The 23,718-nt window shown below is 41.4% G+C and overlaps 1 protein-coding gene across 1 annotated transcript in view; it reads left to right on the top strand.

The window, feature by feature from the left end:
• Positions 1-237: 237 nt before the first annotated feature.
• The window catches only part of SLC13A4 (solute carrier family 13 member 4), a 36,852-nt gene continuing 13,371 nt past the window's right edge, over positions 238-23,718 (top strand). Inside the window, exons 1-9 of the mRNA XM_077827979.1 lie at positions 238-336; positions 7,647-7,775; positions 12,877-13,013; positions 13,609-13,790; positions 16,391-16,445; positions 17,302-17,341; positions 18,066-18,143; positions 19,836-20,026; positions 21,458-21,577. Of these exons, the coding sequence (XP_077684105.1) occupies positions 238-336; positions 7,647-7,775; positions 12,877-13,013; positions 13,609-13,790; positions 16,391-16,445; positions 17,302-17,341; positions 18,066-18,143; positions 19,836-20,026; positions 21,458-21,577 (1,031 nt within the window). The remainder of the gene's footprint in view (positions 337-7,646; positions 7,776-12,876; positions 13,014-13,608; positions 13,791-16,390; positions 16,446-17,301; positions 17,342-18,065; positions 18,144-19,835; positions 20,027-21,457; positions 21,578-23,718) is intronic.

The following is a 23,718-nucleotide window of genomic DNA, read 5'->3' as shown; positions in this document are numbered from 1 at the left end:
TAAAAAGGTTAGCAAATTTGATAGCGTTTCTTTAAAATATAACAGAAAAAAAAGAATAAATATATTAACAAAGAAATTTTAGGGGCAGGAAGGTGGGGAAAGGAGTTGACACAGTACAGTCAGAACCCTTTCGGAGACATCAGGGCAAAGCTGAAGAAGGACCTGGAACTGAAGTAGAAACATCTGAGGAAAACAAGGACAAATCCAAGGAGGAGAGCCACCAGGAAGTGAAGCATTATGGCACTGGTGAAGGAGCTCCTCAGGGCCAGAAACCTGCTGCTGGTTGTGCTCATTCCACTTCTGCTGCTTCCTCTGCCACTTTTATACCCCACTAGTGTAAGTACATTATTGTTTCCTTTTTAATAAAGCTTATGGAACAGCTGGGCAAAGAGAGTGATGGTGAGTTGCAGGGTAACCATCCTAAATAGGTGTGCTGCAGGAAAATGGGGGGCAGGAGGGACTTTAGAGAGCAATTATTCCTACAGGGCAATGAGCTGATGATGCCCCTTTGTAGAACTTAGAAATATGATTTATTTAGAAGCAAGAGTAGTAGTCTCCCTAGCAACCAAATATGATGTCACAAGCAGAGGTGGGGAATCAGCACTGAAGCTGAAAAAGTTCCTGTTTTCAGGCAAATGCATCAAATATGTTTTTTTTTAAAGTGTGACAAAAATACAGACTATATATGGCATTATCTTTAACAAGCATTCTTTTAAAAATTTTATCAGGTGTCATGAGGCTAGTAATGACAACAGGTTGTCTGGGGACTTTCAAATTAGACTGAGTTTTTATAGGACAGCTGTAAAGAATGGAGCCAGGATTCAGTGATAGAAATGTAGGAACATACACAGCATTTGCTATTGCATGTCAGACCTTGGTTTCTCTAGTCCAGTATTGCACTTCTGGCAGTAGCTAAGTGTTGAAGTCTCAGAGAAAGGCACAACAGCACAAAATGGAGGAATTGTGGTTGGGGGCTGAGAAATCTGGTTTTTATTCTTGACACTGGCCAGGGACTTCCTGTCCTTAGCCTAGTCATTTTAACTCTCTGTGCCTGTGTTTCCCCATTTGTAAAATGGAGGCTAATAACGCTTCTCTACCTCATAGGGATGTTGAGGCTTAATTTGTTAATGTTTGTGAGGTATTCAAAAATCTATGGTGGTGATCCCCATATAGATGCCTATAAATAAATATACAACTGGCCAGTGGTGTGGTACCTTACTTTGGGAGCAAAATTCTTTCCTGACTCCTGCTAATGACCAACTCAAACTCTCCTGCTTCAGTGAGGATATATATTACCATAGGAGTAAATAGAAATATTTTTAATAGCCATAAAATTATCCATCCCTTTTTGGAATATAGCCATAGGGTTTGATGGGAAAAACAATCAGGATTCACAGAATGGGACTGTTCCAACACCAGAGAGTTTTGCGTTGGACTTTGCAGTAACTTTTATTGCTCCAGACTTCATGGCAGAATACTAATAAACTTAGCTGACAGGATACTACTCAAGTATTTTAATGTCGTTTTTATTTCTTGCTCTCCACTGATTATAATTCCTCCTTAAAAATTGAAGATTAAATGAACCCTTAACTGATTTTGTCCTGTTCCATTAATCAATTATACTATTTTTCTGTCTTTCTCATGGAAATTGAAGTTAACACAGGATTTATGTTTCTACCAACTGCCAGTTCCATTGACAGTATCAGTCCAACACTGGGAATAACATTTGGTTATATGAATTACACCCCCCCACCTCATGCTGCCAGACCCACTGCCACACTGAATCCATTCACTCACACATAGACCTTCCTCTCCAAGAGAAGCAAGCAGTGCTGGGTGCAGTAAACAGACAACATAATGTGCCAGGGGGACAGACTAGGATTCAAAGAACATGGCAAAAGATTGTGTACTTTGGTTCATATTAGTCTTATTTGAATTAAAGAGAGGAAGCATATAGGGTGATGGAAAAAGCACAGGAATGAGGATCAAGATCAGGTTTTCATTCCTGCCGCTGAATCACTGTATGATCTTGGGTAAGTCCAAGATTTTCAAACGTCTCTTGAGTTTGGGTACCCAACTTGAAAGAGACCTGGCTTTCAGCAAGTGCTGCGCACCCACCCTTTGACAATCAGACCTTTTCAAGCTCTTTCAAGTTGGACATTCAAAAAATCGCATCTCCCCCCAAAAAAATCTTACCTTCTTTTCCCCATCTACATAACTGGTAAATGCCTTCCTACCTCATAGGGTTGGTGGGAGGCTACTTCATTCATGCTTTAAGATCCTAAAATGGAAGATTCTACAATGACGAAAAATTTAATCATTATCTTTAGTCAGGGATTGTAACATGGCTGCCTACAGTCCTGCCTTTCTTCTGCCACAGGGCTAATTGAGATGGCGTTGGTAGAAGTAGAGTCATTTCACCACAGCCTTTCTATATATATATCCCACGCCATGGCCTTCTGCTTCCCTACTCCCTGGTCCAGGCCCCTCTGCAGCTGTGGATTTTGTAGCCCCTTTAGGCTGTGTGAGGAGAAGGGAGGGGGTGGAAACAGCTAACACTTCACTAGACACAACCTCGCTTCAATACTTAGCCACTCTGGTTACCAATGAATAAATAAATAAATAAATAAAAGTTAAATAGAAGAGATTAGCATGGTTTCGCATAGAAACAAGCCGTCTTAAAGCACTTGCAGAATAAATAGCCCAAGCTGCTACAGAAGCTGATTAAGTCTTTAGCAGAGATTATCATACAGCGGTTATTGTGGACACTTTTCTCCCCAAGCACTTACAGCTAAGTTTTCTTCCTTTTCAAAATGGACTTTATTCTGTTTTTGTTTGGAAATTGAAGAGACACTTGTTCTTAGGAAGCAAAAAGCATCAGTGCCCATCCTCTCTCTCTCTCGTAACAGATTCAACTTTTCCTCCAGCCCACATAAACTGTGTGCAACCTCATTTTTACTATTATACGTTATTTACCTCACCAAAAAAGGGTTAGAGAAAGTGTGCAGATGTTTTGGTCCCAGGATAGTAGAGAGACATGGTGGGTGAGGTAATATCTTTTATTGGACCAACTTTTGTTGGTGAGAGAGGCAAGCTTTCAAGCCACACAGAGCTCTGCTTCATGTATGTATTAAAAAATGATATCACATACTTTTGAAAGGGGAAGTAGTTTAGGATCAACATATTATCTGATTCAAATTATTTTGGCAAAGAATATCCTTAAGATTTTACATATTTACTGTAAGCAAAGTAAAACACTCTTCGTTCCACCAAGATTTTTTTTTTAAATGGTCACTCTTTCTCATGTAGGACCTACCCAAACTCAGTGCTTTTGTTCTGCAGCAGAACTTAACTAATAAACATTACAGAAATGTGTTAAATGGCTCCTGGAGGCTCTGAGTGCAGGTTCATGCACTGTATCCTATCTAAGTCTATATTGCTCTTGTTGTCAATGATGGGGCTGCACTAACTAGGGAGTAAACAAATAGAGTTGTGTTAATTTCATGGCTTCTGACAAACGTATGGAGAGATCCACTGTATGTTAAATGGGAAGGGAGAAAATTGTCAGCAGAATTTTTTTTCAGGCTTCTAAATAAGCAACAGAGAGAAAAATAAAGAAACCTGTAAAAATGTGCCTAGTGTTTAATTTAAGTATCTTGTACTACTTTTTCCTTGTCATCATCCTTTTGTATGTTTGTCCAACATTTGGACTCCTGTCACTGCCATGTCACAGGTGAGAATCAATAGCAACATGCAGAACAGCCTGGGCACTTGATTTATGACTTGACTTGATTTATGACACTTTTTCCCAGGCTGCAATTCTGCCCTCACTAAATCAAGAGGCCTAATCCAAATGTAAGGGGACTGTTGCCACCTTACTAACATTCAGTGGGGGTGTTTTGGTTGGCTAGCTCCCAGTACTAAAAGGGGAAGGATCTATGGGAAACCAGGACCCTGAGAAGGAGGCCTGGGACTTACAAAGAAGAGACTGTGAACTGCCCTGACATTCCAGAGACACTGTTTGTGATGTTCCCTGCCACAGAGCGGGTTGATGTGTTTCCTTTAACCTTTCTCTTTTTCACTTATTCTTTTTAAAATTAATTGTTGATTAAATAACTTGCATTTGCTTTAACTTGTATTTAATGGTCAGTGGGTCAGAGAAGTGCCCGGTGCAGAGAGAGTACCCCGGAGTGGGGACACCCTAGCCCCTGTCCTAGGTGACCACAGCAGGGTTGGGGGTCGAGCCCTCCAGTAATCCTGGGCCCAGCCTTGTTGGGGTTACAAGGACTCTGCCAGACAGGAGAGTGGAAGGGGAGTCCTCAAGGGCAGAGAGGCCACTGGGTAAAGGAAGTGGGAGCGAGGACTCAGATTCTTTCGCTAGCCCACTTCACTGGGGTAGTGCAGAAGCCAGGAAAGTTCCCCACAATAGTGGGACTATTTCCCTGCTTACACAAAGCACATTGAAGTTACTAGAAGTCTTTTCATCCGGGTTTTTGTGAGCTTTTCAATGAGACTGTGTCAAAGGGTGACTGGTCTTTTAAGGGATTCTGGGTCTAGCCCCAACTATGACACACTTAGCTCACTTCCCTAGGTGGAGAAAAATCAGCAGTCCGATGACAGGCAAGTGGTGTGGCTCAAATCATGCCTTGTGTGGGTGGTGATAAAAACAGAAGTCTCTGAAGAACCAGAAGAATTGAGGCACTGAGCAGCAGTGCTAGAACCTGCCTGCTGGTGGGTTGGTGAAGATGACTTGAACAATTGCAGGAGGGCTTAACAAGAAAGTCCCTTAACAAGGGAGAAGCACTGCATAGCCCCACAAAGGAGGGCTGTGGAATTCTTTAACCAGGAAGAAGGATTTGAACCTGAGAGACCAAAGGAAACTATATTTATAAAGACTCAATAAACTGGACACCAGGAAGGGGAATATGACTTCAGGATGTGAACAAGTTAGTTGGGAGAAGCAAGAGGGAGATGAGGGTGATATTAGGGTTGCCACTTCTGAGGTAACAAAAAACGGGACATCTAGGATGAGCCTGAGCCCATGAAACTGGACAGCTGGCAGTGAGTACTGAGCATCATCCAGCTTTCCCAGGACAGCTAACTAAAGAAAAGGATGATCCTGGGAAAACCTGGACAGGTAAATCCTATATATGATGGAAACCACTTCAAGCCAGGGGGTGTGGCAGCACCCCCAATACTCCTAATTCCAGCAACTATGATGGCAACCCTAGATGGCATGCCTACATCACCATGTTGTGCCAGGAGGGGAATGCTGCAGGGATGGAGCCAAGCCACACACAGACTATGAATGAGATCCTACTCCTGGGTGTCTCTTGAAAATTGACTATAAAGTCTAAAAGTATTTGGTGATGTGGCTGACAAGCCATTGACTTCTAGGTTAATGTCATTAAATTGATTAACCATGTGACTCTGGCCTAGACTACATTTAGCTTGTCTCCATAGATTACAGAAAGTGGATTAATTCTCTGCACCACACAACCTGTGTTCTATCAGTTTACTCTTCATTTTGTGTAGCATTAAGAGGTTACACAGCTTTTTAAATATAAGATTTTGAAGGCAATCAAGAATTTATTTTTATTGTGTGATCACTTCAAATTCATAAACATGTACATCAAATAATTCAAATGTATGTTTCCATGTGGTTTGCAGATTTGGACCTTATCAGTCATGTTTTAGTTTTGAAAAGAGAAACAAGCAAGATGATTGCCATGTGAATAAGGATACCTTCCATCTCTCTAAATAGCTAATAATGGCAGTGAGCCATATCCCAGGTGCATACTTCATTAAATTCAATGGAAATTTGTCTGACTTTGGCACAGTCTAAAAAAGAAAATTTCAGGCTAGCTCCAATCTCTAAACTTTTCACTATATTATGTTAAAGAATATATGTTATGAATGGCATAAACTGTATGTTGCCCTTCCTTCACTCCCAGATATCCCCACTCCCACCTCTGCATCTTCATTCTTTTTTCTAAAGTTAATCCTAGGTTTCCTGCCGCTTTGCTGACCTTCCGAATTTTAAGAAACAAAAGTAACAAATGGCTCAGCGTAAACCTACAACACCAGGAAACGTAGAGTTAAGGATGTCACCCTCTATGACTTACTTTGTGGCCTCATGCCAAGAGTTTGAGATCCATGTGGGGGGAGAGAGAGAGAGAGAGCTTCTGAGATCACGCTCTGTTTTTCTGAAATTCCAACACGAGTGTGTATGTGTGTGTCAGATTCTGAGATCAGTGAGTATGTGGCAAAAAGGGGTGGTCAAATCAGTGTTTGGGGACCTTCATGATGGCTAGCTCTAGCCAAAACTATCACTGTCATGAGCTACAAACTCACACTCAAAAATTAAAACTGAAATTTGTGATGTGTAGAGATATCAAGGAAAAGGAAAAACCACACCATCCCTTAATCTTACAGAATTCATTGCTGTCCAAGGTTCTGGGGTAAACAGAATTGGCAACTATTTGATTAGTGTACATTTCTAGCAATGGAGATAGCTGGTGTAACACCATGTCAGTACCTTTTCTAGGCAACCCGGATAATTTACCGCACACTTCCAGCTTATTTTTCAAACAGACGTGTCTCTCCACTCTCTATGACATTCAGCAGAGCTCATCTGCATCTCAGTGAGTTATGCTTAGAGTTCTTGGAATATTTCCTGCTAACAGCTAAACAAATTTAGTCCCTTTTTCTGTTCATGAATTCTCTTCAAGCAGATGTCAGTTTTCACAAATTGGGGATCCTTAGCTGGTGTAAATTGACAGCTCTGTGGAAGTTAAAGAGCTATTATCATTTACAGCAGCTAAGAATCTTACCATTGTTCATTACTGAAAAATATTCATTGGATGGTTTGTATGAAAATATTTCACCATATAGATTTCTTACAAAATAATCACAGAATGTTGCTTTGAGTGTTCACTACTCATAATTTCCTGTTTGAGCTGTGTGATTTGTTTCTTCTCCTGGACTAGATGATTCCCAAAACAACAAAGAGTTTTCAGGAAGCCAGGTGAACTCTTCTAGCATGAATTCTTGTGAAACTGACGGGTATTTCTAACACTTACCTTTTCCACCAGTGAATTACTGTGTACAAAAATTACTGCAGAAAAAGAAACAGAAAGCAAACCACAGGGGACTTGAATACCCTTTAAATTAATTACTTTTTGTTCAAATCAATGTTTGTGAATATCTGTTGACAGTACTCCCTGGGCTCTAGTTATGATCCACATTCAACTGTTTCTTTTCTGTAGCTCAGCATAAAATTCCGTCCAGAACTCAACCCAAAGAAAATGTTTACGCAGATTAGTATCTGTCATTGCTTCTATTTGTTTAGAAATGTCCACCAGCTCTTATTCAGCTGCCTAGGTTTAAATTAGCTGTCATTGGCCTGGCTTTCACCCTTATTTCTGAAATGTGGCATTAAACATTCACAGTTCAAATAACAAAGAGCATTAAAGTAACTGAAATATAAATAGTAAAAACAACAATTTAATTGAATAATATAAAGTCCCCATAATGTGGTACGGTGTAATCTAGTCACCTCTGGCTGGGCCCTCTCTGCATTTGCAAAGGCTGATGCAGCAGAGGTGATTTCAGCGATGTCTAACCTCAGTGATTTCTCTCCACAGGAAGCCTCATGTGCCTACGTACTGATAGTGACAGCTGTGTACTGGGTCTCAGAAGCGGTACCGCTCGGAGCTGCAGCCCTAGTTCCTGCTTTCCTCTATCCACTCTTTGGAGTCATGAAGTCCAGTGAGGTAGCTCAAAGTGTACTTTTGAATCACTTCTTCTTACTCTGTTAATCATTTGCAACAAACAATTCTTAGGAAAGCAACAGGGATAACAGGGCAGCTAAGTGCCCTAAATATGTAAAAAGTAGGCCAACCATCAGTTTATAAAAGGAACATAGTATGACATTCCAGGGTGCAATCTAGACTGATGCGGGGGTGTGTCACCCCTGCCCTGCAACCTTGGGTGTCAGGCAATGCTGCTGTAGCTTCCAACTTGGATCACTCACAATTAGCCTGCCAGCATGCAGGTCACACCCAGAGTGTCTTTGTATAGCCACAGCCCTGGTCCATCAGCTCTGACCCCAGCAGCCTGTCAGCAGAGACCAGCCAAACCCTGGCTTCCACCAGCCTTGGTTACTATTTTCAAAGTGACCCCAATATACTCCCAGTCCTGAATTTTCCCCAAAAACACGTGTTCTGCACTGTCCAGCCCTTTCCTGGACAGTCCAGATATATTAAGTCTGTTGCCCCTCAAAGGAGATCCATACACAACAGTTCCCTACCTTAAATGAAGTTTCCCAAACAATTCACATCACTGGATTAGTTTTAATTAAAGAATAAAACAAGTTTATTTAACTATAAAAATAGATTTTAAGTGAGTACAAGTGATAAGGCATTAAAGTTAGAAAAGGTTACAATAAAAATAAAGATAAAATGGTTTCTGAACTTAAGAAACTAGACTTGGTTCAAGGTGAAGTTCTTACATGTTTTCAATACATTGCTGACTAAACTCTTAGGCGAGGATCTGTTCCCAATGTCGATAGGCTGTTTCTTTTGTCTTCTTATGTGGCAAAGAGAGATGGATAGGGAGAGAGAACTTGGGGTGCGTTTCCCCCTCACTTTTATAGTTCAGTCACCCTTTGAAATGCATTTCCTGGGAGTGACCCCTAGATAAAGTTCTTTTCAGCTGAGAGCCAGGAGACATGGAGTCTGGTAGGGAGGAAGAGTTTTTTTGCTGCTGTTTGCTAAGATGCAAACCTATTTGCTCCTGCCCTTTTCCTTGCCAAAGAATGGTGACTTGATAGGTTTTGGCCCATCAGCTTTGATGACACCTGACTGTGGGTTCAATTTTTACTTTGTCTTTGAGAAATAGGTTTACCCGCTTCCCAGACTTGTCTGATTAAACATACTTCAGTCATGATTTCATCTGATGTTCATAATTGTGCATATAATGTTGTTACATACATTTGATCATGAAATTATTGACCAGCAAGTTATTAGTTTTCAAATGATACCTGATGAGGCATATTTTATACAAATATTATTACAATAGTGTATAGCAGGGGTGGCCAAACCACAGCTTGTGAGCCACATGCGACTCTTTTACAGTTAAAGTGTGGCTCGCGGAGTGCCCCCCCGCCACATTCTCCGACTACCAGACTGTTTGGGGGAACTCAGGGCTTTTGCCCTGTGGTGGGGCATCTGCGCAGCAGGGAGCGGGGTCTCGGGGCTTCAGCCTCACGGGAAGCACCTACCAGGGCTTGGGGCTTCAGCTAGAGTGGGGCTGAGACCTCGAGCCCTGGCAGGCAAGACCCCCTAACCCCAAGAACCCCCCTAACTCCATAGGGCAGAAGCCCCTAGCCACACCACCCTGCCGCAGGGTTGAAGCCCCGAGCCCCAGCAGGCACGCCCCAGCTGTTGAACTTCTGAAGATTGTCATATGCAGCTTGGAGGGTCAATACATTTGGCCAACCCTGGTATATAGGGTGTGAATACAGGGGTGCATTCCGTCACACATAGAAATATAGAAATGGCCAGATTGAATCAGATGATTGGTCCATCTAGTCCAGTGTTCTATCACCAACAGTTCTCAGTGCCAGCTGCTTCAGAGGAAGGCGGAAGAAACCTTGCAGTAGGTAACTATGGAATAACTCTTTCCCAAGGAAAATTTCCTCCTGAACCCCAATACTTAGAGGCTGTCTGATCCCTGAAGCAGGAGAATAGGCATGACTGATATTAATATTTACTATTATAACAATTCTTATCTATATACATGTCTGATCTGTTTTACAAATGCAGCTAGGCTCGACCTCAGTGACTGATATTTTGTTCCAATGAGATCCACAAGCTAAATGTATGCCGTGAGAAAAAAAGTATTCCCTTGGATCAATTTTGAATTTTCTTCCTTTAATTTTTTTTAGTTCTCTTGAATTATGGTACTGGGGACTTCCATTTCTACTATCTACATTCTTTGTAAGGTTTTTCTTTTGCTCTTGTTCTCAGTATGAAGGTCACAGTCAGCTTATTAGAGCAGGAAACCCAGGGCTTGTCTACATGACCAATGTGTATAGAGGCAAGGGAGTCATCCCCCTCACTCGTAGTGTAGATGTAACCTAAATGTAATACAAGGCCTGAATGTAAACTGGTTCAGTGAAGTGTACAGACAGCCTGAAACTGCTCTTCAAGGTGTGAAGTGCCCTGGCAATCAGCAGTGAAATGGTTAACCGTGTTGACATGGAAAATTACATAATTAGATTCCAAGGTTATATTTTGCACTCCTTACACAAGCTCAGACTGCCTCTTACTCCTTCCCAAGTGCCAAAACCCCAGCTCTACCCTATGCAACTGCAAGAACCTTCATTTTCCTCTGGCTTCGAAACAGTTACACATTTTCAGTACAAAATTCTGCAGCATGCCGAAAATTGTAAATGTATGGGCAGCGTGCTACAAATTGAATGTAATATTTAATTCAAATTAAATAACCACAGGAATATTCAACAGACTGCTTTATTCATTTATCAAAAATAAAATGAAAACTTAAATGAAAATAAAAATACATAACCTGAAGCTGTTGCAAAATTTCCAATGTGCTGCACTGGAGTGACACAGAATACAGGCTCTTGCCACACTATTTACGCCAAATATCACTCACAGGGCCATATGCGGGTGTGTGTGTTATATTCATTTGTTTCTCAAAAATACTGTGAAAGGGATAAAGGGAAACAATTGAGTCTTTGTGCTGCTAGCTCGATAGATTCCTTTCATTCAGTCTAAGAACTTTTTTATTAAAAAGACGCTGGACTGGGTGCTAGGGGGAAAAAACATTAATGAGGCAGAAAGGAGCGAAAGAAAGTCAAAGAGGTGATATTTAAAAGTTTTTGGCAAACACTTAAGCATGATGGCCAAGTCCTTTTTTGTCATCATGGGAATTTATTAAATAAATAAAAATAAATATATAATTTTTAATAACTTAGGATAGCACTTTTCATGAGCAAATCTCTACAAAAGAGAGCAAGTATCATTATAATGAGATAATCACAGATGCGGTGTACAGAGATTAAGGACAATGAGGAAAATCTTGACCCCCTCCCCCCCATTGAAATCAAAGGCTGGACTCCCACTGATTTCAATGCAGCCAGGATTTAACCCAGTGTTTTCAAACCTTAACCCTACATTTAGTTAAATACATAGTTGGGCGTCGGGTTAAATGTTTGCCTACTCTTTTAAATATCACTTCCTTGGGATCATTTCCACAAAGAAAAAAGTGTGGTAGCTGATATGTGATTGCTAAAGCATTTTAAAATCCCAGTGTAGACAGGGAAAGTTGTAGTATTAACTGTTAGCTGGTCCTTGTAAACCCTTTCCTGTGAATCCTTCACCTCAACTAGCTAACGTGTTAAAACTACAATTTGCTCTGTCTGCATTAGCAATCACATTTTAAAAAAGACGCCCTTTGTTCTAGGGTAGAAGAGTCTTTTGACTTTCTTCAACTAGCAGCAGGAGCTGCACTTGCACATCGCATCTGAAACACACCTATTTACATGCTGAAATAGGAATTTAGAGGCCTAACTTCAGGTAACTAATTTTGAAAATTTAGACTTTAGGGACTTAACACAGCAAATCTCTGGCTGAGTCAGGAATAGCGCCAAGGCATCCTTCCTTTCATTTTTTTTAATTATGGAGCGGCAGGGTGGTCCAGTGGTTAGGGTACTAGTTTGGAGCTCTGGAGACCTAGGTTCAGTTTCCTACTCTGCCACAGGCTTCCTTTGTGACCTTTCAGGGAGAAATGTGGCCACAATTTGACTCTAAATATCTTATCCAGGGTCACTGAGAGAGTCTGTGTTAGAGCAAAAAGAAAAGGAGGACTTGTGGCATCTTAGAGACTAACAAATTTATTTGGGCATAAGCTTTCGTAAGCTACAGCTCAGCTCACGAAAGCTTATGCTCAAATAAATTTGTTAGTCTCTAAGGTGCCACAAGTCCTCCTTTTCTTTTTGTAGATACAGACTAACACGGCTTCTACTCTGAAACCTGTGTTAGAGCAGCGGGTTGATGTTTATTATACAGGCACTGGTAGTGAATCCATAGTTAAATTTTCATGGAGATTTGCTATGAAATCATGATTAAATCCAGTTCTGTTTTACATTTTGGTGATGGAAATTTGTCCCAAAATTTCCAGAAAATTCTTCAAAAAGCAATGACATTTTCTGTGTATTTTTTAAAATAAAATAGCTGCTGATTTTTGTGCTCTCTCTCTCTCTCTCTCACACACACACACACACATGCATACATGTGCATGATCAGCAACCATTACGCACTGACATTTCAATGGGTAGAGTCAACATGTCTCTGGGGGTTTTTCTGTGGTTGCATTTTAGGCCTGGCTTTCCTTATGATTAAACAGAATTAAGTGGGTGGCAGTAAAATCCCCAGGTTGAATACGCACTTCAAAAGCTGCCATCCTTATACCTATGGTGAGAATCAGTAGATGTTTCAGTTTGGGTCTAATCAGAACATTTAACACTTTACAAAGCAAACCCTGTTCACAGAAGTAAGAGAGAATCACATGACTTCTCTCAACTTCTCTCAGTCTCTCCAAAATTGAGAAACCTCGTGACAGGTGGCATGAGACATATTTTAATTTATAAACACCAGAAGAAAGGGAATTAAGATATGGTATTTTGACTCATAAGTTCTCCAGTTCCTCCACCTTGCCAGCATGCTCTCGGCTTGGAAACATAAGTGTCCATAACATAACATAAATATAAGTGTCTTCACCTTCCCAGCATGCTCTCTGCAAGTAACTTTCACTCTGTGATTGCTTATCTCCCGCTTGCCTTTCCTGCAGGTGGCTGCAGAGTATTTCAAGAACACAACTTTGCTCCTCATGGGGGTGATTTGTGTGGCAGCTTCTGTTGAAAAGTGGAACCTACACAAGCGGATTGCCTTGCGTATGGTCATGATGGCTGGAGCGAAACCAGGCATGTGAGTGAATCCTCTGCCTTAGAGCATCAAAGGATACAGGCATCGAGTTTAAAAATAAATGAGCAAATATTAATTAAATCTAGCCCTATATGCTTTTCAAAAGCAAATGATGTCATTACCCATAATGCACTGTACTTTTCCAATCAGGTACTCTAAGTCAATCGTTGATGATCTTTTCATGGGCTGAAAGTTTATGAATTTTCCTGTTCTCTCTCTCTCTGCCTCTTCTTTTTGCTTTCTATCCCTTCACCAGTATTCTCTGTTCACTGTGCTCTCACACTTGTTTGGTTCTTGTCTCCTCTGTTTGTTCCTTGCCTGTTGTTTAATGTGTACAAAATACTCATGATGAAATGCAGAATTTCCTGTTTTCATGTTATAATGAATTTGTTGTCAGGGCATAGGTGGGACTTAAATGAGGCATTGTATTGTGCTGGCCCCTGCACTGGGGTGAATTTCAACTTGATGCAATATAATATATTTGTAACTAAAGAGAATAAATAATAAATAACAATTAATTAATAAAAATATTAGAAAAGGGGATCACATGAAAAGTTGTAAAAGTGCCCCAAGAGGGCTGTTCTCTCCTGTGTTCTAGGTTACTTCTCTGCTTTATGTGCTGTACAACTATTTTATCCATGTGGCTTTCCAATACCTCCACCACAGCCATGGTGATGCCAATTGTGGAAGCCGTGCTACAAGAATTAGTGAATGCTGAGGAGGAATGTGAGGTCATCGGTACTGCAGGCAACACCATTTCTGAAGAGAGGGAGCCAATAGGTATAGGATCAAATCAGTAATTTTCCTTTCACTTTTAGATATTTAAGGCCGAATCCAGCTCCTGTAAGTCGGCATAGATCCATGGAAGTCAGTGGAGCAATGTGATTTACACCACCTGAGGATTTGGCCCATATTATTTATTTTCATTTATTTTATACAGCAATGTTTATTTTATAGCCTCAGGGATGCCTGGCAGGTGAAGTGGAGTTGGAAGCCTGTGTAGGCCGAAGGGAAGCTGAGTTGAGGGCCTCACTACAGGACAGATTTAAATTGTAGCTTATGCACAAGATTTCAGTGAGTTCTAACTATATGGAAAGTTTGAAGGGTCTGTTGTTTGGGTTCCCTAACTCTGCATTTCCATATCTTCACATGTTTCGATTTCTTTTACGCTTAAACTGTGAATTTCCAGGGTTGAAAACTCTCAACATAGTTTTTGTCTAGGAATTTCCTTGGTTTTTTTTAAGTGAAAATGTTCATACATGAACAACACTAAACAAGAAACTCATAGAGAATGTTCTCATGTGATATATCTATTGATTTCAATATATGAAGGATCCACCTTAAATAGTTTATTTAGTTCAAACTTTTGGGAGGGTCATATTCTCCGCTACACTCTGGCTGCTTTACCCAACTTGAAAACAGCACAAAACAGCCAGAGCATACAGGCCAGTTAACCTGGGTTTACAGCTGCTTTGTTTAACTGGAGCCGTACAAAACAACTTCAGTTTTTCCCCTCCCTCTTATCCTTCAAATTCTTATTGCCTTTTCCACCTCCCTACACACACATCAGTTGTCTGCACTCCTCTACATTCCCTGCATGCACAGATATATATATACAACGTAGTTTCTTTACCCTCCTAGTCTACCTATTGAGTAGATCTGGTGCAATGGATACTTTTGAATATTTAGGCTTAATGGTCATTTTGTGCCATTAGTTTTCATAACTGAAAGTTTATCTGTTACAAAGAAATCCCCCCTTTCCAATATGGCCATCATCTCTCATTGCTGTCAATGGAACTTAAGCCACAACTGCTCTCAGAGAAGACAGGGGCCATGTATGCTTCCCAGAGGCAGGGGCTCTCAGTACCACTGAGAACAATGAAAGAGAGAGAAGATGGCTTTTTCAAAATGGCCACCAACAGAGGGCATCTGTCTCTTCAGTGCTGCCTAGAACAATGGGAGATGGAAGATGTTTTGAAAGAGGGCAGGTTTTATTTCCTAGCTGAACATTGTGTCTTTCAGACTTTGCTGAAGGAGAAACGTCCAGTTATGAAGAATAAGAAGGGAAATGACCACTAATCTTAAAACATTAAATAAATAATAAAATACAATAATTAAAAAATAATAATCTAGTGTAACTGCTGCACAAGATTTCAGTGAGTTCAAAGAGCAGGTTGTTCTGTTACTGAAATATTAGGGACAAAAACATATAAGATTGGGTGCTAACTTTTTAAAGGTCCCACTTTTCATTAATTTTAATGCCTAAACTAAGAGATTTATTTATACATTCTCAGAACATTGGTTCTATACTCAAAGTGCTATTATCTCACACTTGTTTCATCCATGGGAGTGGAGGAGGGAATGCTAGACAGGGCATAGGGCTCTTTGTCACTACAGATCATAGTTAAGGTTGTTTGAGTCTCTTAACTGTATTTCCAAACCTTGACATGTTTGGATTTCTTTAAGTGTAACTCTAACTCTGAATAACATCTGTTCCTGAGCTAATTTACAACATCACTGCAATGTTTCTTACCCTTAAGTTACTGAAACATACTCTCAACCTTTACTCCATCTTGATGTAATGTTTTGTCTGGGAATTAATAATGGAAGTCTTCATTCAGCATTGAAATGCTTCCAGCACATGGAGGCACAGCCCAGAGGCAGGGAAGCAAAGGTGTATTTAAGCCAGTCAGGGTCTGAAACAACCCTCCTTCCTCTGCACCACCACCACTGCCATATAAGTTGACAGCCCAGGGAGCTGATCTAAGGTACAGCAACCCAGTCCTTGTGGCCTATAGGCAGCTACACAGAACCTCCATAGTGCTATGTTATAGCCCCAACCCAATCCAACCCCGGCATGACCCTTATGCTGGGGGTTGTGAGAAGGCCTGCACAGGGCATCCTATAGCTGTCCAGTTCAGCACTTGTGCTAGAAGAATTTGCCACCTGTCAGCCAAGGGGCTTTTTTGCCCCATATGCCACTGCAGGGGCTGTATTGGGAGGGAAAATCCCTCCTTTTGTTTTTGAATTTGGAGGTCATCCATCTTAGTATTGACCAGATCCAACCTTGCTTAGCCTCTCAGATCTAAGACTGAGGCTATACAGCTATAGTCATGTAGCGTGTGTTACTGTTAGGTCTTTATTGGCAAAAGCTAAATAAACAAGAAAATATGGAGTAATAAGATGCTGCATTAGGTCCCTGAATAGAAGGAAGTGTTTATCGAAGATTCTTTCTGGATTCATTTTACATTAGCTCCTGCATATTCATGGACACAGTTCTGAATTGAAGCCAAGGTAATCAACTCCCATCTCTGACAGTCTCTCTCTCTCTGTCTCTCTCTCTCTGTCTCCCCCTTCAATCCCTCCATCCATTACTTTAGGTCTCAGCGAAAAACATGGCCAAGCCTCAGTGGAGGTCATTTTCATCAATGAGGAGTAAGAACGAATCCTGTGCATCACTACTGGAGATATGAACCTACACAGGTTGCAATGAGATGAACACAAGAATGGCAAAAGGAAGGGCAAACAGAATCTTGCAAATGAACATTTTAGATGTGCTTGAAGGGAAAAGATTATGCAAGCAGTGGCGTTAGGGTAACAGATATCCCTATTTTATAAGGACAGTCCCGATATTTGGGGCTTTGTCTTATATAGGTGCCTATTAACACCACGTCCTGTCCCAATTATTCACACTGGTTAGGGTTGCCAGCCCTCCAGGATTGTCCTCATTCTCCAGGAATTAAAGATTAATCTTTAATTAAATATTATGTCAGGAATACTAAATATTATGTCCAACTAAAACTGGCAAACCTACTTGCTATCTGGTCACCGTAAATGGGGTTAATGTAACGATCTGGATCTCACTATGCTATGATCCACAAGCCACACAAGATAGATGTTGCTTTAATGAGCTACTGGAAGGTGCTCAGGTGTTATGGCAATGAGGGAGGTACAAGAATCTACATAGAATAGAATAGATTAGTAGTGTTGGGTTTTCCAGTGATTCACGCCACTGTGATAGAGATATTAAAGGTTTGGCAGTAAACACTGTTGGTTTCATGGAGGTGGAACCCCATCATCACAGATCTAGAGAGAGACCCTTGGAACAAAGTGACTCTTTCCATGTATCTAATGGAGATGTCATTGAGATGTCAGAATAAATGGAACTTTTCACAACTTCAGCAGATTTTAGTTCTTGCTCAGGTGCTCCATTACCCGCCCTGAACATGTGCCTTTTGGATAGCTGGGAAACTTGCGTTTAAAATATATATTTTCCTTTCTTTGTTTTTAGTGCTACGACCACTGACTTCAGTTCCCTGGTGCATACTAAGGTATTGTGATAGGTAGTACCTACACCATGTGACCAACACTCATCTGCATTATAAAGCAGTACAGCAGGAATGATCAAAATGTGGGTCATAAAGGAGAGTATGGCACACTCCTCTATCTTTAATGGGAAGTAGATCTGGTAGAGTCCATATATTACAGCATGCCATGCTTTAGCTGGATCCTATCAGCCTGGCTTCTGAGATCAAGATGAAACATAGGTGCTGCAGTTTCTGTGGTCCGTATCTCCATCTTACATGAGAGACTGTGATCAGTTGAATTGAGTAGTGAGGAAGTGTAGCCCCTGGGCTCCTAGCAAGTAGCAAATGTGGCCTTTTGTTCTGCAAGATTTGAGCACTCCTGCAGTCAGAGATGTTCAGTCAACTAGAGCACTCTAGGGGCTGGCCATTCTACACCTTATAAAATCAAGGCTCAGGTGCCGCTTGCAAGGTTTATGTTGGATTCTACCATCACAAAGCTACCATGGTGACAGAAGGAGATGAGCTAAACTGACCACTTAATTTTTAAGATTTTTTTTTTAAATAAAAAGACCTACTTTTATTGAATCTGCTTTATTACATAGAATAAGGTTTCAGATAAATGGTAGTCAATTTACCGGAAGATTCTCTGCCTGAAATATTCACAAAGCACCCTTGAATTTAATTCTAAGTGCCTTCTGGAATTAGATAGAGAGTATTGTCTAATCAAAGGACACTTACCTTCTTATAGAATATGAATGGTGTGCACATGATAGCCAACCCAATTGGAACTGTGAATCCCCCAAACAAGGGGCAGAATCTACCTCAGGTAAGAGGTGGTAATCTTCTGGGGGAGACAAGTATCACACATTCTTCCTGGCTTCAGGTTCTTACCTTGTAAGTAGCTTTCCATGAAATCTTTGCCTCTGCAGTCTCAGAGCATTTGACAATTAGGCCTGTGCTGGTTCCTCAGGTGGTTTCCACTTTTTTAGTTTCCCCCTTCATAGCCCTGTTACATCTTTTGGGTTTCTTTGATGTAGCCAAAAGGTGAGAGGAGCCCCTTTCATAGAGGTGCTCCTCACCGGCTGTTCCCACATGCATTCAGTATCATATATTCCGTGCTATGGCTGAATGGTTTCCATTTCTGTTTTGCAGTTCCACTTTGTTTCCCCAAATGTCCCTCTGGAGGTACCTCTACATAAATATCAATTTTTGGCATAGATCACTGGCTAGAGCCAAACATAAGGTAGACAGAAACGGTTCAAGCACCTTATAGACGGCTCTATCAGCCCTCACTGCCAATATTCCTGCACTTCCTGTCCTTTGACAACCCACCACATGTACGGCACACACACACACACACAGACACTTCTGCCAATATACCTCAATCCTGATCTGCATTTCCTTCTTCCAATCCTGGGCATGACTGAGGCAGAACTTTAATTACATGTATGTACTGTTTTTATGCCCAAACAGATACCCAGCAGAGATTAGACTCCAATCAACACATTTATTTGTATATATGGCTCAAAGGGAATTTATACCCAGATCTTCAGAAAAGTTACTGCACTACCCTTGCCACTGAGCATCCTTCCATCTCATCCCAACATTCAAGGGTTATTTTGTAACCACCAAACTCATTTCAGTTTTGACCTAATACAGATTTGAACCAGGATTTTCATGAGAGAGACTGCGGGAGGATTGATAAAATCAGAGCAGCACCAGATTCCTCATGGAAAATAAGCCCCCATTACAAACCAGTAGAATTATATTATGGCAAATGAATCCAGCTTCTTTGCTGCTAGGGCCTTTTTCCTGAGCCTACAGTACAGCCTTTTCTCTTTCTCCCTTCCCTGCGCTACAAGTGATAGGACCCTAGGAGTGGCGCCTTATTATTTTCAATATAACTCCTTAATTTCCCAGAACCACACACTGACAGCCACCACAATGGAACCTTCTTTGTGTCACGCTGCCTTTTGCAGCCATGTTTTCATTTACCACTTCTCTCTGGGACATAGCCTAACAGCTGTGCATTAGGTATCACAGCTAACTATCTTGCACCTTCGCCGTCCTTATATTAAATTGCTAATTAGAGGTTGTGACTCATAAGTCAGTGTGAGGGTGGAAAGTCTGCCAAATATTGCCTGGAGGCTTCTAACATGCCTCAAGGATTATATGTTCTTAAAACTGAAATAATAGAATCTCCTCCTCCCAGCTCATAAAGGTTTCCTGGTATCCAGTTGAGATTCCATTGAGGACTGGAACAGGGCCAGACTCTGATCAGAAGACAGATTACTGTTTATCCTGCATTTTGGTTGCAGATCAAGCAGTTTGGGGTCACTGGATAGGTCTCTAGTTCTGATCCCAGTTAATTTCCATGGAGAATAAGCTGCCTGCTCTTTCACAGGCAGGTTATTTCTTTGTAACCTGTAGACATTTTTGCACTCAAAGTTTCCCTCTGGGCCAGGCCAGGCTGTTGGTAGTGTCTAATACTCCTTATAGCATGTCTTTCTCCTTACAGACTCAGATACTTGTCCTGCCTCCTAACCCCAGAGATCTGGATCTGAGCACTAAATACCAGTACCGGTCCAGACATGATCACATGATCTGCAAGTGCCTATCCTTGAGCATCTCATATGCTGCAACCATTGGGGGACTGACCACCATCATAGGGACCTCCACTAGCCTCATCTTCTTAGAGTACTTCAACAAGTAAGTGATATTGCCTAGTCTCGGATATTACATTAGGGCCCTGTGCTGGAGTGACTACCGTCATCATGATGACTCTATCAAAGGGTTACTGATGTCTAGTGGAAACCTCGGAAGATATTCTGTTTAGAGATAATTTTGCTTCTATCTCATATACTTTCTCTTTGTATATACTTTCTCTCCTAGGGCTTTATTACTAAGGGTATTTGACTGAAAGCAGGATCTTTTTTTCTTATGTGCCCATGCCCAAATGGGAGTAGACCTCTTTTGAAAAGATCTTGCCCTATATTATAGTGGGCACATGCATGTACACAGATGGAATGTTTGTTTGCTTCTTTTATTAGAAAAAATGAAAAACTACTTTGAGGGTCAGAGATGATTTCCCAGAATAACTTTTGAAATGACATACATGGTTCTTGTAAAACTGATTCTGGTGATGAACTCTAGATGGAAGGTTGGGTTTTCAAAGAAGACATATTAGTGTGCCTTGCTATTATGACACTTCTTGCACTTTTGGGTTGTCATGAGGTGCACTGCTAAACAGCTTTGCCAGAGTCCAGTCTGCTGTATTAATTATTTTATGTTTTGTGTACCAAGACCACAAGTGCACAGAGACCATGAGTGAAGTCCTGGTGCTGTTTAAGTCAACAGAGTTTCAGTAGGGCCAGGATTTAATCCCTTGTGCTTGCCTGTACCTCTGAAATTATCTCTACCTATGCTATCATTTTTTTAAAAAAACAATTCACTGTATTGATGCAGTTTGTGGTACAACTAGGACGAAAGACACTGTGCAAAAACAGTTGTATTGCATTATAATGTCCCTTCACTGATAAATTTAAATTCCATCCTCAAACTAACCTAATATTTCCATAGCCATGGTTGTTTTTACATGTCATCCAGAATACCCCAAATATGAATCAATTTGTTTCCATCTTAAACTCCTTGGAGCAAAGAGATATATTATACAAATGTTGGTTTCTGTTGAGATGGGCATCAGGATGTATTGATCTGTGAGCTTCTTGACTGAGGTGAATCCCTGTCAGTATTAACCTCTTTGGATAAAAAAACTGTTTTTCACTACAGAATGAAGTTGCTACCTATTTTGTGACATGTTTTGAATCTATATTACACTGGGCCAAATTAATCCCTCCTGTAGTAGCAATAAAAATATGTACCATAAAAACATTTCTAAAATATCTGGAGTAAACTGAACACATGTTGGTATTTGGTGTGGTGTTGATATAAAGGCTAATTTGGCATTCATTTGGGAGTGGCTTTGCTATGCATGTTGTAATGCAGTTATCTCAAACTCATGCTAATACAACCCTTATGCCATACCACATGTCCATATATGTATGCACGGATGCATGTTGTGGGTATCTGACCATGCATCCAGTGGCCTTCTTATCTCTTATACAGCCTTTTCCTTTACAGCCACTATCCACATGCTGAGATGGTGAATTTTGGAACTTGGTTCTTGTTCAGCTTCCCCATCTGCCTCATCATGCTGGTCCTGACTTGGTTCTGGATGCACTGGCTGTTCCTGGGATGCAAGTGAGTGCAGGCTGCTAGAGCTGTATGGGAATCCCAGGGCTAAAACAGCAGGGAGTGCTGCAGCTTCCTCCCAGTGCTGATGCTAGCCCATTGTGGGTCCTAAGCAGGAATATTTTGGGACTCCCCACACAATACATACTAATAATTAATAGGGCTCTCCCCCCTTGAGCTGCTCAGGGCCGTAAGTAATTGCTTAGTTTGCTTATGCCTAGCGCCGGCTCTGCTGAGCACCACCATTTTAGAGTTCACAAAGGCACTAAAAATCCCAAAGGGCAAATGCTGAGTTACTATTGCTTCCCCTTACCAGGGCAGTGGGTCCTGTCCACTCCCTAGAGAAATTCTCCTTTCCTAGTAGCACTGGATGTGCAACAGTGGACTTTATTGATGCTTGAGTCCCGTGACTGAATAGAGCTGATGAAAATCTGTGCTACACATCATGTTTATTTTTGATGGGAAAAGTTTTAACAATGCCCTGCCTTGATGAAGGCCATTAAGCAGCCTTCTGATCAGCAGGTGCAACTGAAAAAAAAGAAAAAGCCAGTTAGTAAAAACATGCCCGATTCTCCTCTCACACTGCTGTAATCAGGAGGGATGCCACTGAGGTCAGTGGACTTACTTTGGAGTCAAACCAATGTAAATGAGAGGGGAATAAGGCTCAGTATATCTGTACTTGTACTGGTACAAAGTGCCATACTCACAGAGCTAGAGACAAAAATCCTGTGTTTATCAACAGAACAGGTGGACAGTGAGAGTTAAAGCTTTTCCTCACTCCCAGGCTGAAGGCAAGGGAAGGAGTTCAGTCTCTGATCACTTTAGACCAGGAATGGCCAAATTCACCGACCCTCCAAGCTACATACAACAATCTTCAGAAGTTCCTGAAGGGAACATGCCTGCTGGAGCTTGGGGTTTCAGCCCTGCGGTGTAGTGGTAGGGTGGTAGTCTCCGCCTACCAGACTGTTTGGGGGAACTCGGAGCTTCTTCACTGTGGTGGGGTAGTGGAGCTAGGGGCTTGTGCCCAGCAGGGCCAGTGGGTCTCGGGACTTCAGCCCTGCGAGGCATGCCTGCCAGGGCTCGGGGCCTCAGCCCCACTCCAGCTGAAGCCCCAAGACCAGGCAGGCACCTCACGTAGGGCTGAAGCCTCAAGACCTCCCTCCCTGCTGGTCAGAAGCCCCTAGCCCTACTATCCCACCACAGGGAAGAAGTGCCGAGTTCCCCCAGTCTGGTAGGTGGAGAATGTGGGGGGGAGGGAGCCGGGGTGGCTCCGCGAGCCACTCTTTAATTGTGAAAGAGCTGCATGTGGCTCACAAGTCATGGTTTGGCCACCCTTGCTATAGACCATGGCCTCTCCGAGGGACAAATAAAGCCAATTGTGAGGGCAAGAGGGAGTTTGGCTGACATCATTTATATATTTCACATAGGACAATGAATAGCTGTTAAATGATAATGACTTCTGGTTGCTACTGATCTTGAGTGCTTTTGAAGAGGTAAATAGTTCTGTGTCCTTTAATCAATCAATCCCCTGAGTCTTCTAGTTTCAGTTTAAAAGGCTATAATAAATTATTTTTTTTAATCCTGAGAGGAAACATGCCCTAACATGACCCTCAATTCCTTTATTTTTTTAATAAACAGCATTGAAATTCCACATTCAATCCAGAATTCGCTCTGATTAATGTTATTCTAAAGAACACCAATGAACTGAAGCATTATTGACCTTTTGTGAAGTGTTGATTGGTTCCAAGACTCTTTAATCTCCAACTCCTGTACTCTGTGGTTCATTAGAGAATATGTTAGCTTAGGAGTTTGGCTATAATGCTTTGCCTGCAAATCCTTCTAAGACTTTGCAAATGATATTGATAATATCTTGAAACAATGTTTAGTCTAGTGCTTGCTGATGGACATCTATGGAATTCCTGGTAACGTTCATGCCACGTATCCTTTCTAATAGGGTGTCCACTGTCAATCTCTTGCCCCTAGTACAATGACTGGAACAGCTTTCCAGATTTTCTTTTTAGCCTAGAAACTCAAGTTCTTGGATCAGAATGCAGAGTCTAGCCTTTTTGTAGGTCAAAGAGGGAGGGAAACAGGCCTATAAAGTTCTTCCTACCTGAAAATCAGGGGAAAAAATACTGTGACCCCTCCTT

This window comes from Eretmochelys imbricata, chromosome 1 (genome assembly GCF_965152235.1).
Source record: "Eretmochelys imbricata isolate rEreImb1 chromosome 1, rEreImb1.hap1, whole genome shotgun sequence".
NCBI classification, from domain to species: Eukaryota; Metazoa; Chordata; order Testudines; family Cheloniidae; genus Eretmochelys; species Eretmochelys imbricata.
Note: the sequence above shows the minus strand (reverse complement) of the source record. Positions and strands in the feature narration are given on the sequence as shown.